Below are 12,872 nucleotides of genomic sequence, written 5' to 3' on the forward strand. Positions count from 1 at the left end.
CTAACAAAATAAATCCAATTTAACTAGTCATGTTATATTGGTTTGGCGAAGAAATAGATGCAATGACTGATAAACTTAAGGTCTTGACAGAGCACATAACACTTCATCCCTGCCCTAATCAAGTAATCATTACAAGAATGAATCCCACAGCAATGAGTTATGAAGATGAAGTAAACAATCTTGCTTTAAAATACATAGCCAAATGCCATGAACAATCCTCTTGGAATGATTTGCCACGAAACCGCTCTTAAGGCAGCGCTAGAATTCACACCCTGAAGATGCACACTTTACTCCATGCAACAGCTATTTAAAAATATAATAGTGGTAATTTTTTGAAAACAAATTGTTTTTAACATCATAATTTTAAAATAAAAAAATATTAAAAAATTAATTTAAAATAATAATAAAAATCAAACTCTAACAAAAAAAAACAAGTTAAAATTTACTCTCGGACCCCTTCAAATCGCACCTAATATCTTACCATTAAAATGAGGCAATGAAAAAAAAAAAAAAAACATTAGCTTTTGCCGTGGCAAATGCGACCTAACAAGAACAATCACTTAGGACACTTTTTTAGAGGGTATTATAGGGTATTTGGGATAAAAGTGTGGTTGATGTTTTTTTTATTAAATTTATATAAAAAAAAATATATTTTTTATTTTTATAAAATATAGTTATATTTTAAAAAAATTATATCTAAAAAAAATTCAACCACATATCCAAGGGAACATTTAAAAAGACGGGCCAACTAGAGTTTTCAAATAATTTAATTTAATATTTTTGTTAAAAATTATTATTTTTATATATTTTGGATCGTTTTGATGTGTTAGTTTTAAAAATAATTTTTAAAAAACTAAAAAAAAATATTATATTAATATATTTTAAAATAAAAAATAATTTAATAGTACCCTAAATTTCACACACACGCGCGCTTAATACAAAATGCCAAGAGGGCGCCTGAACTCGATTATTTGGACACATGGGCCCTTGTAACCCAACAACCGCAAAAAAAAAAAAAAAAAAAAAAAACCCTCCCTTGATCCTCGAAACTGAGGAGGGAAAAAAACAATAAAAAAGGAAAACAGCAGGCGTTTCTTTAAGCTCTAACTCGTCCCTGTACCAATTACAACTCAACTCAACCACATCCGCAGCCAACAATCAAACACTCACCTGAATCTCCGCGCAAAATTCCCTCGTTACCCGAAACCAAAGACCAGAACCTTTCACATTTCCCCTGAGGCAGTCCTGCAATTTCCTCCAGGAGTCTACCAGGCATGGGAATTCCCGCTGACGATGTCGTTTTGATACAACAAGGTAACAGCCCTCATGACCCCACCATCGTCACCGTCAATTGCCCTGACAAGTCTGGCCTTGGATGTGATCTCTGCAGAATAATTCTCGAGTTTGGGCTGCACATTACTCGTGCAGGTACAAACATTTTGTGCTCATGTTTAAGTTTTAGCAAATTCTGCCCTTTTCTTTTCGTTTTCGGATGTTACTCACGGAGGTTGTTTCTCGTGAATTTTTCGAGGATATTCGGTGATTCTATATGATGGAAGATTGTTTTTTTTAATGATGTCAGATTTTCAAACGGATGGAAAGTGGTGTTACATAGTATTATGGGTGGTTCAACTTCAACATTCAAATTTGCTTAGACTTGATTGGGATAGCTTGAAAAACCGGCTCTTGAGAGTGTCTCCTCCATGTTTGACTCCCCTTTATTATGATCAGAAACTGAATGGTTCCTCGGCTGCTCCTTCTGTATATCTGTTGAAGTTTTGCTGTGTTGACCGGAAAGGATTATTACATGGTAAGTAATGTAGATTTGGATGGTAGACTTGATGTTTAATCTTTCTTTTTCTTTGTTTAATTCAAGGAATAGAAATAACATGGCTTTGTTTTTTTAACGTAGATGTTACTGAAGTTCTAACTGAGCTTGAATTTACAATTCAAAGACTGAAAGTGATGACAACACCAGATGGGAAAGTTGTAGACTTGTTCTTCATTACAGATGGAAGGTGAATTTTCCTTCCTCTTTTTTTTTTTTTTTTTTTTTTTTGTCGTCGTCGTCGACGACTTGAATTAACAAATCATTACATAAATAATTGTGGATTGAAATGGTAATTAAAAAAAAACTTAATTTGACCCCTAAATATTTTGTTTTGCACAATCTAGTCAAGCTCAAATTAACATTTAATTACTTTTTTTTTGAAAAAAATGGTTGAATTAAAGAACAGAACTAAAATGAAAATAATGAACAAAATAGATGGCATCCTATAATTTTATTTGAAAAGTTTAATTTAGACCCTTATTTTTTTTTAAGCTAATAGGCAATTAGTCCCTTTAGTTTTTCAAAATTTAATTTTAATATTAAACTTTATTTCACTTATTTTTAGTTTTTTTAAAAGGAGAGAGAAACCCACTAGATTCCGGTGTAAAAAAAAATCATCGTTGATAACATTTCCAACATATTTTTTTCTTCTCTTTGTTCGAGTAGGTAGGTCTGACTGTTGGAATTAGGGTGAGAAAAAAAATCAAAAAACCGAGAAAACCGAAAAAAAAATAATCGAAAAAACCGAACCGTGAAAAAAACCGATTAAAATTTTGAAAAAACTGATCGGTTTGGTTTCGGTTTTATAAGCTTGAAACTGAAAAAACCGACCAAACCCAGACCGAAAAAAAACTAGCCAAACCGGTTTGAACCGGTTTTTATCCAAAAAAACTGAACCGAATCGAAACCGGTCGGTTTGAACCGGTTTCGGTTTTTTTTTTAATTCGGTTTGGTTATTTTAAAAAAAAAAAACCGAATCGAACCGAAAATGATCACCCCTAGTTAGAATCATTTTTGCTTGGGGTTAATTTTGGTTTTTTGAGTTGTTTTTTAATGACCATTAATATATTTATCAAGGTGTTTAAGGTATTTAATGAGTATTTTAGATAAAAAAATGGGTTGAAAATTGAAAAAAAATTGAACCTTTAATTTTTCGAAAACCCTTGATCGCCAAAACTTGCAGAAAGCAGACGATGTGTCATTTGTTGTCTCTTGTTTTTTTTTTATAAGAAATGAGGTAGGCAACAAGTCATTTGGCCTTTTAAGAAAAAAAAAGAAAAAAAAATAGACCTGGATGCACAAGCTAGGCTAGAAGGCCCGTGCGTCTAGCCCTCCTATTTTATTATTGGTTAAAAAAACTAATAAAACTAATCATTAAATCCAATTGATTTTGTTATCCGGGTAATATGTTTAACAGGTTAATCCACGACATTTAGGGCTTTTTTTTTTCGTTTAATGCTTTTTATGTTCCTTAATTCAAAAAATTACAATTCACCATTTTTTATTAATAATATTTTTAAAAAATGTAACTCGAACCTTAAAAAATACAAGTTCACCATTTGTCGTCAATGATTTACTTTTGTTATCTCGGCTCCACGTGCCTATCATAATTTTTTTTTTACTTTTAAAAACTGTTGTTTTATACAAAAAAATACTATGCACTTTATTGTTGTATAATTAAATGAAAAATAATCTTCCATATAAAAAATCTATTGAATCCAATGATGTTCATAACTTTCATCGCGAGTTTGCTTGGTGACTTGAGTTCACTTTGTTATTTTAATCAAATGTTTTTTTTAATCAATTTTTTCTTTTAATATTAAGTTAATTTGGGATTGAGTTTTCTAATTTTTTTTTTCAAGATTACCCTCCGAGTTTTGCATGTCAGCCTGAGTTAATTCAAGTGGATCAAATGTTTTTCATCTCAGTATTTGATTAAAATATCATTTAATTCTTGATTAAAATCTATTTTTTTAAAAATATGTTATTAATATCTAAATATTTTTTTGTGCTAATTATTGCAGTGTTCGGCAATGCGGTCGAAAAACGCTTTTGAAAAAATTTGAATTTTTATTTTATTTTTTTCTTTGCTTTAAATTAATATATTTTTGATGTTTTCAGATCATTTTGATGTGCTGATGTCAAAAATAATTTTTAAAAAATAAAAAAAATATTATTTTAATGTGTTTTGGAATGAAGAGTACTTTGAAAAACAACCGCTACTACACTTCCAAACACCCATGAAGCTCTAGGCCACATTTATCAAGTAGTTTGTGTACTTGTCCGCGTTTCTTTGGTGAAATCTGAAAATTCTTGTAGGTTTTATTTGTTTTTTAAAAATAATAATTAGTGCAATAAATTAAAATTTTTAGTAAAATAATATATTTTTATATGATCATGTTTTTAAATCATGATATTTACTAGATGTAATGTTTTAGAAACAAAAAACTTAACATGGGAAATTTTTTCATGAAAGTATATTTTTTCATGCAAAGCGCGACAACTTGGTATGTTAATAAAAGCTGTTTCAATTAAATTCCAAAAAAGTCAGTTATTCCTCCCCATTATTTTAAAAAGAATCACGGACACCCACGGGAAAATAATTTTTTAAAAAAACCTCTTATTCACCACTATACCAGAAGGCAGAAGCCTCCCTTTCATCCACAGAACACTAGAACAGTAGCCTCCACATTCAATTAAATTCCACAAGCCTTCATAACCCAAACCCATCTCCCTATTCATCTTCCACAACGCAATCTAAGCCTTCATTATGGTAAGAGTTGGAATTCAGGTAGGGGTAGCGGAAGATTCTTTAGCACTCGTACCTTCACTATGGTAGCACGAGTAGGGGCTCCATTAGCTTATCCTGGATACCTCCAGTAGTGGAGGAGGCAAAGCACCAGTGGTAGCATCAGTACCGGTATAGCCTTTTTTTTTACAATAAAGAAAGGAATGGTACTGAACTAGTAGATACGGTTGAGTCAGTTGTTGATCCAGAAGCGGTAGAAGTGGTTGTAGTATACCTTCCATATCAAGAGCTAGGGAACTGGATGGCATTATTGAGGAACTCCGCACTTTTCACTGGGCTTTCGACCAAAAAAGGTGAAGGTCTTCCTTCCTGTCGTGCCTTTTTTTTAAGCAATGGCGTATCATGTATGTTTTGCTTGAGTATCCAGAGACCATGGAGAAATGACATTTTGAAAACCTTACAGCCAGCGAGATGAGCACCCTAACTGTTGTCATCTTTAAATGCAGAATACTTTAAACCGCAATAAAAATTTAATTGGTATTATGGTTCAGAAACGCAACATCTAATCATATGTCATGATTTTGAATCACGATAGTAATTAAATTATACGTTCTTAACCTTGATGAAAATATGTTTTTTCCCTAAAACTTTTTGCTGCTATATTAATTTGTTATTTCCCAATTTATCCTTTTATTTGTGAAACTGGGTTGTCTTGTCAATGTACTCTTTCATTTTGATGCAGAGTAGTTGTCTTCATAAATGAACAGCAATGTTGTGTTTTGGGAAAATAAAGGTGTGTAAGATGTCTACACACTTGTTTTCTCGAACTCAAAGTGTGCTCAATGTCTTCATAAATGATCCCTATTTAGTATTTATGCGCCATCACTCCACAAGTGACTCATCACCAGCCATTTCAATGGTGGCACATGGCGCATAGCATTTGCTGCAAATTTGCCACACACTCCAACAACTGAGAGCTATAACTATCCACGGAGCAGGAAAACATTATCTATAGAAAGGAGTGCAATAAATATGAAACACATTATTAACAATTCTTGGTTGCCTATTTGCTACTTGAAGTATCGCAATTATATCGCCGTGGCATAATAGATGAAGCATATTTCAGAAATTAAACTGCTGTTTTTTTTTGTTATATTGTTGACCACATGGCATGTTTCTCGTAAGTTTTAAAGCTGACTTGCTTCTAATCAAACCTTCCGGTGATTCTCTTCTGATTAGTTTGGATGAAGTTTTCTCTTAGTAACATGTCGTGTTTTATCTTCTTCTATTCAAGCATGACCGAATCTTGGTCCCCTTCAACCCTGCTGTCTTGCACTGCCCGAGCCAAGGCTTGGGGCGGCTTGTTGTTTGAGTATGATGAGTATTTCCAGAAAGCACGCATCGTAATGGGACAAAAACTATTCTTGTTTTTATCTGGTTATGTATTAGTTCACAGCTGCTCTTTCAAAAAAAAAAAAAAAGAACAGAAATAAAATGTCAGTTCACAGTTGATATTTGCTAGTCTCTTTTCAGGGAGCTCTTACACACGAAAAAAAGGCGAGATGACACGTGTCGATATTTGTATGATGTCTTCAGAGAATATTGTATTGGGTGTGAACTTCAGTTGGCAGGTCCTGAATGTGATACTCAGCGGAATTTATCTTCCCTCCCTTTGGTAGTTGCAGAAGAATTGTTTAGTTGTGAGCTATCAGAAAAGGAATCCTGTATGCAAGCACTTAGGACGGCTACAACATCACCAAAGAAGGCCATCGTTACAGTGGATAATCTTTTGAGCCCAGCTCATACATTGCTTCAAATACAATGTGTTGATCAAAAAGGTCTATTTTATGACATCTTGAGAATTTCAAAGGACCTGAATATCCAGGTACAGTGGTCATGAGCATCTTAATAAGAACAATTCTTCTTGTTAATTTGTTTGCTATGCCATTGATCTTGACCATCTTAAAATGGATTAAGTTATCACCTTCCCATTTAAGGTGCTTACAGACTCAGAAATCATGTTAGTACAAGCATTATCCAGTATCATGAATCTTCTCCTTTAAAACCTTTTTGCTGAACTTTTTCTTTACTTTCCTTTGACTGTTTCTGGAATTAATGTAGATAGCTTGCTATTGTTCCATTAATGCTATGAAATCTGTCCCATTAAGTTCACAGCATTACTGCTTATTGTTCTTTTGGGCCTTGGTGTGGCACTAAATGGCTGTTTGTGTTGATATGTGATTGCGATTAGTATTTTAACAATACATGGTTTGCTTTTGTTTCTAATGCAGGTAGCTTATGGAAGATTCTCGTCTAGCATAAAAGGATACCGTAACATGGATCTATTTGTTCAGCAAACAGACGGGAAGAAGATATTGGATCCTAAGCTTCTAGACAATCTTTGTTCTCGATTGAAGGAGGAGATGCTTCATCCATTGCGAGTGATCATTACCAACAGAGGCCCAGATACGGAGCTCTTAGTTGCTAACCCTGTTGAGTTATGTGGCAAGGGAAGACCGCGTGTATTTTATGATGTTACTTTAGCTCTGAAAAAGCTGGGAATATGCATTTTTTCGGTAAGAGTTCAGTATCTGCATTTAGCTTATATCTTTCACAATGTGTTGAGTAACTTCTCCTCATTGTTAATTTGTAGGCTGAAATCGGAAGGCACTCAACTCAGGATCGCCAGTGGGAAGTCTACAGATTCCTCTTGGTTGAAAATGGTGAATTTCCATTAGCAAGTGGTCAAGCCAGAAATCAAATGGCAGCCGGAATTAGGAGAACATTAATGGGCTGGTAGATGATCCACTGCAAACCACATTGATGGTGAAAATAGTTTTGCCTTCTCCAAGGTGTACCGTCCTCTCTGGTTGGACATATCTGCGCTGCAATGTTGTCCCTAATTGCCGATTACTGAGATCATGCAGCAAGATAGCCTATTCTCTGTAGCCAAGCTTCTTGCTGTAACTATTCTCTCTTGCTATTAAAATTTGTAGTGTTTCATTTCCATCGTCTGCAATGTATCAAAGAAGCATCTGTGGCATCTTCGGAAAATGCAGAAGGCAATCCCTTTCTAGTGAAATTGTAGATTATCTATAAACTCTTTCCCTCTTTATTATTTTATTTTCTTTGCTAGGATGAGGTCCGGTATGTAGTTGTACCAGATCTTATAACGCTTTTGCATCTTTTGTGATGCAACAAAGGGATGCAAAGGTAAGAGCACTCAATATGAAAGACGATTAGGTCAACAAATCTGCCATTGGGAGCTCGTTGGATAATCTGGGAGGTGCTGGAATGGGTGGTCTTTTTCACAATCACAGTGATGTTTGGTTGTTGGGTTTTCCAGGCTATCTTGTAGCGGCAACCATCATGATAGCTGAAGTTCAAGCCATCCGGACTGGCCTGTCTCTGGGAGACTGGGACGGAATTTAGGCTTCAGATCAGTGGCGCTGTACACTAACTTTAAGGAAGCCGTGCATGCCATTTTCGAGGTTACGTCTCCAGCTCTTCCTTGTTTTGCTCTAGCTGGTGACATTTGTGTTCTCCTTGATGAGGGCGCCAGTGTTCACAACTTGGTGAAAGAAACCGAGGCGCTGATTTCTTGGCCAAGGTTGGGGGTCATGGTGATGAGGGTGTATGTATATGGCAGCATGCTCCTGGTACCATTCTATTCTTTCCGGAGATACGACTGATGTTGAGTTCTTGAGGTCCTAGTTTTGTGTTTTGCTTTTATCCACAACACCTTACTGAGAGATTTTGGAGAAGTTGTTCTAATAGTTTTTCACTTGTAAAATTACCTGAAATCTAAAAGCGTTGTATGTTTACCGTGAGACGTCACTACTGTTCACTTAGATAAAAAAAACTATGAATTACACTGTATATTTTTTTATATTTTATTTTGGCCCTCAGTTTTATGTTGTAGGATTCGCTCAAATAAAAAGACGTCAATAACGAGTTAAAATGTTTAGAAAAGCTACACTTTAGTTCTTTTAACTTTAAATATTATGAAAATTATACAATTTTAGCATTTTAATTTTTTTTCAATTCAATTTTGATATAAAAATTTATTTTTTTTTAATTTTTAATCTCTAATTGGAAGAGGAGTAGTTGAATTTCAGCTGTAGAGAAAAAAAAATATTGTTGACACTTATTTAAGCCATCAAAATAATTAATATTTATGTCAAATAATTTCATTTGATGAAGAAAATTTATATTAGGTGTTTTTTTTTAACCTTGAAAGCTCATGAAAAGCCAAATCTTAGCTAGAGTGGATTTTTAATTTTGGGTTGATTTTGGTTTTTATAACGGTTTTTTTTTATCATATGAATTTGTTTGATATTAGAACATTAAAATAATTTAAAAATATCAAAAAAATATTAATTTAAATTAAAAATTAAAAACTTTTTAATTTTAATTTTTTTCAAAAATATTTTTAAAACACATTAACCCTTTAAAATGAATCTTTTTCAAGCAATCCAAATCGAAAAGATTAAAAATTTCCATGGTAAAGGGCAACGGCCTTTACTGTATCTGTACTGATCACTACAGTTTCTCCACACTTACGGATTTACCATACAAAGGAAAAAAAAATTGTTTATCCACTAGCCAGAAACAAAAACCTAAACGACAACATGCTAGCAAGTTCTTATTCAACACGATCGAGAATCATTGTCATATTCTTGACGTGTGAAATATTATTTTTCTTGTCTTCCTTTCGGTGTCAAAAGTTTTCCCAAATTCATCCATATTTCTTAAGCTAGCTAGGGTTTAGCCTTCTCATGCTCTGTTACCTCTCCCCAGGTACTCGATGTACACGCACACATGTATACTACTATGTTTTATACGCCTGCGTGTGTTTGCATGCATTTGTACATGATTAATGGCCAGTTTGTAATTTATTATTTGCAGTGACTTTTCTTTCTTTATTTTTTTTCAATGTCGTCTTCCTTCAGTCCGTCACGAAATAGTCCTGGCAGCTCCAGGCTACAGCTCCAGCTTGGTGTTGTTTCTAGGTTGAGATCTTCGTCTTTAAAGAAGCCGCCTGAGCCGCTCAGCCGTTGCTGATCGCAGCTACAATCACTCATGGTTATTAGTTATAGCAAACCTAAACACTACCGAGTTTCCCTTGCATCACTAATTAATCAGCAGTTATTAGCAGCCGCCTACTTAATTTCCCTAGCAATACTACTAATTAATTAGCAGCCATTAGCCGCCTACTTAATTTCCCTAGCAATTCTCTAATTAATTAACAGCCATTAGCTGCCTACTAATTAATTAGCAGTTATTAATTATAGAATTAATTTCCCTTGCAACGTTAATTAATTAGTCAGCAAACCTATTTAAATATAAATAATTAATTGATTCACATGTCTTTTAAGTAACTTGAAGTTTTAGCATTTTTTTCTCAACAATATACAATTTTAGCTTAGATTTTAAAGAAGAATCTATACAGAGAGCCGCAAGAGTGTAAAATCATCAGGTAAGAATTTACAATATATGACTTTTCATTTTGAATTCAATGTTTCACATTCATTACAGTAGATTGTTAGTGGAGTAAACAATAAATTGTACCTTGGAAATGGACGGATGCTAACACACTAGTACTAATAATTTACTGGTTATTTCAAAGTTAAGTTCTCCAAATCTCCTAGTAGTCTGCATCACTAGTTTATCCTTGTATATTTTGCATTTCATGAATATTTTATTGTGGCATTAGTATATTTTCATCTTGCACCTGACTTTTCTAATCTCTTTTATTTGAATAAGTTATAATTTATAATGGAAAATCAAGGAAGCAAGAGAGAAAAAACTATGTTTGCATTCTTTAAACCAAACAAACAAACATCAACCAGTAAAGGGTATTCTTCATTCAATGTCGATGTCTCAAATCGTTGTAAACAACCCCTTTCAAATCTCAAAGAGTTGATATTGACGTTAATACTCTTGAACGAGATCCTGCGTTACGAATTTTAGCGTGGAAACATCCTATTAATCAATAAGATGAAATTAGAAAAGCTTATATCAAAATGGATCCATATTAACCTAAATTAGCAGAGTATCAAATGACTAAATCAAGGAGACAGTATCATCGATTTCAATATACTTAGTTTAATCAATTTCCTTAGCTTAGAGTACTCTACATCAAATGATACAATGTTTTATTTTTCATGCTTTATCTTTAAAGATAAAGTATTTCGTCATCTCACATTCACCACTGAAATTTTTGGAAGTTAGAAGGGAGTTAAAGATAGGGTTTGATGTACAACATTGTTGCGGAGCCTGAAACATGTGTGTTGTAACTTCCAAGAAGTGGGGAACAAGAATGGACGTTTCAAGCAATAAGAACTTGAAAAAGAAATAAATACAAAATAAGTAGCAGCGTTACATTTTTAACTTCCAATAACAAAAGTTGATTTCCAATGCCGCTTCCTAATTATTTAATTTGGAAATATTCATGGTTCTCAGCTTGCCACCATAGCTTCAACCTTGCATTACAGTTTTGACATGGTCTTAGCCTCCCCTGGCACAGTCCCTATTTTCTCCAGAACCTCTTTCAAAACCACCATCCTATTCTTCCCATACACATTACCATCCCACCCTCTTTTCACCAACTCCTGCCCCAACCTAATCGCTGCCTCAACTGTCTCCTCTGCACCGTCATGCGCCGAGTGCACAATCCCCCTCACTGCAGCCATCTCTGCTGTCAATTTTGCTGCTGTCAAAACTACCTCGCTCCTGACTCTGGCATCTCCAATCTTGCACTTCAATAATACCATGAACCAATCCGGCAACACAAGTCCAATATCAAGCTCGCTCATGTAAAGAAACCCCCTGTCCTTCCTCATGAGCACATAGTCATGGCTCAGAGCTAAGATCATTCCAGCAGCTGACGCATGGCCCGTGACTGAAGCTATTGTTGGCATGGGCAGAGATATCAATTCCTTTACCAGTAACTGGAGCTTTGCAGACATGAGCTCGCGACGTGGTTGGGATGATTGCGCCCAGGCAAGATCAAATCCATTGGAGAAGAACCTGCCTTCGGCTATAGTGACGAGAGCTGAGGATGGGGAAGCTGGCTCGGCGCGAACACGACGCAGAGCTGAGCAGATGGAGTCAATGAGGGTGGGGTTTAACCGGTGCTCATCTGAGCCAGTTAAAGTGAGGATGTAGATATCGCCCCTCTTCTCTAGAGTACACATTTCCCTGTTTCTGGTCCTCTCCTGATCAGCCCCAAACTGCTTACCCGGGCTTTATAGAGAAAATAACCAAGGCGGTGCAAGACAAGTCGTCCAACCATGTTCGTTGACTTTTCAAAACCAGAGACGTTTTCTTCTAAACAGCCGGTGTTTCTTTTCCGTGATTGTGATTGATTACCAAAGCCAATAAAAAAATAAATAGTATTATAACTTGGAAGAAACTCTGATGATTCCTTTTGTCCTTAAACAAGCAATTCTGCGAGAAAGTTCTTTCAATTTTTTTTTTAAATTTATTATTTATTATTTATTATTATTTTAATATATTAATATCAAAATAAATTTAAAATAAATAAATAAAAAATATTATTTCAATATATTTCTAAATATAAAATATTTTAAAAAGAAACTACTCCTATATTAATAAATAAATGGACTCAAATGGAATGTTTTTTCCGTGGCTGACAGTGTTTTTCTGACAAAATTATTAGTTTAATTTTTTTTTATTTTTTTAATGATTTTTTGATGTATTAATATTAAAATAAATTTTAAAATATTATTTTAAAACAAAAAATAATTAAAAAAACAAATACTATTATAAAACAAAAGCGTTGCATTAGTTCTGGGAGATTTGACAAGTTAATGATTTCAAGTTTGTCAATTGCTAAATTTCTCGATCTCCACATCAATTAAACACAAATTAATTTGACGTAGATTTCATATTTTTTTACCTGGGTTTCTTTTTCTCCTCTCTTCCATGATCCATCCCACTAAAAAAGGAGTCAAAATATTAATTATTTATATTAATCGAAACTCCATTTGAAAATCTAAAATCTAGGAAATTAAAAAAAAACAACTTTTACCAAAAAATCAAATTACTTATAGGATATGGAGGTTATTATTTTTTTTATCACTTAAAAAGTTATTGACTCATAATATGATGACAAGAGGTGTTCCCCAGGTCTGGCAACCATAACACGTGCCGTGTATTTCGCATGACATGTTCGGTATATTTTAAGCTACCAAAATTAAATTTCTTATGAAATATCAGTTCCCTACCCAAGCATTTCATCTGCGCTTGCAACATGCATGTGTTTAT

At 34.0% G+C, this 12,872-nt stretch overlaps 2 protein-coding genes across 2 annotated transcripts; one reads left to right on the plus strand and one right to left on the minus strand.

Moving 5' to 3' along the window:
* The first annotated feature begins 978 nt into the window (after positions 1–978).
* On the plus strand, positions 979–7,680 carry LOC7458370 (ACT domain-containing protein ACR9). The gene is made up of 6 exons (XM_002315198.4): positions 979–1,428; positions 1,583–1,810; positions 1,913–2,018; positions 6,114–6,465; positions 6,872–7,156; positions 7,234–7,680. The coding sequence occupies exons 1-6, from the start codon at positions 1,275–1,277 to the stop codon at positions 7,378–7,380; spliced, it is 1,272 nt and encodes a 423-aa protein (XP_002315234.3). The 5' UTR covers positions 979–1,274; the 3' UTR covers positions 7,381–7,680.
* A 3,175-nt stretch (positions 7,681–10,855) lies between these two features.
* On the minus strand, positions 10,856–11,827 carry LOC7489583 (enoyl-CoA delta isomerase 1, peroxisomal). The gene has a single exon (XM_002316262.4). It carries the CDS (start codon positions 11,777–11,779, stop codon positions 11,072–11,074), a length of 708 nt encoding a protein of 235 aa, XP_002316298.2. The 5' UTR covers positions 11,780–11,827; the 3' UTR covers positions 10,856–11,071.
* Between the last annotated feature and the right edge of the window lie 1,045 nt (positions 11,828–12,872).

This window comes from Populus trichocarpa, chromosome 10 (genome assembly GCF_000002775.5).
Source record: "Populus trichocarpa isolate Nisqually-1 chromosome 10, P.trichocarpa_v4.1, whole genome shotgun sequence".
Classification (NCBI taxonomy): domain Eukaryota; kingdom Viridiplantae; phylum Streptophyta; class Magnoliopsida; order Malpighiales; family Salicaceae; genus Populus; species Populus trichocarpa.

Bases quoted from the DNA above. Each gene is read 5' to 3' on its own strand.
- LOC7458370 (XM_002315198.4), top strand. From the start codon at position 1,275: ATGGGAATTCCCGCTGACGATGTCGTTTTGATACAACAAGGTAACAGC. The intron at 1,811-1,912 runs GTAAGTAATGTA...TTTTTAACGTAG, and splicing joins CCGGAAAGGATTATTACATG to ATGTTACTGAAGTTCTAACT. The intron at 2,019-6,113 runs GTGAATTTTCCT...GTCTCTTTTCAG, and splicing joins TTCTTCATTACAGATGGAAG to GGAGCTCTTACACACGAAAA.
- LOC7489583 (XM_002316262.4), bottom strand. From the start codon at position 11,779: ATGTGTACTCTAGAGAAGAGGGGCGATATCTACATCCTCACTTTAACT.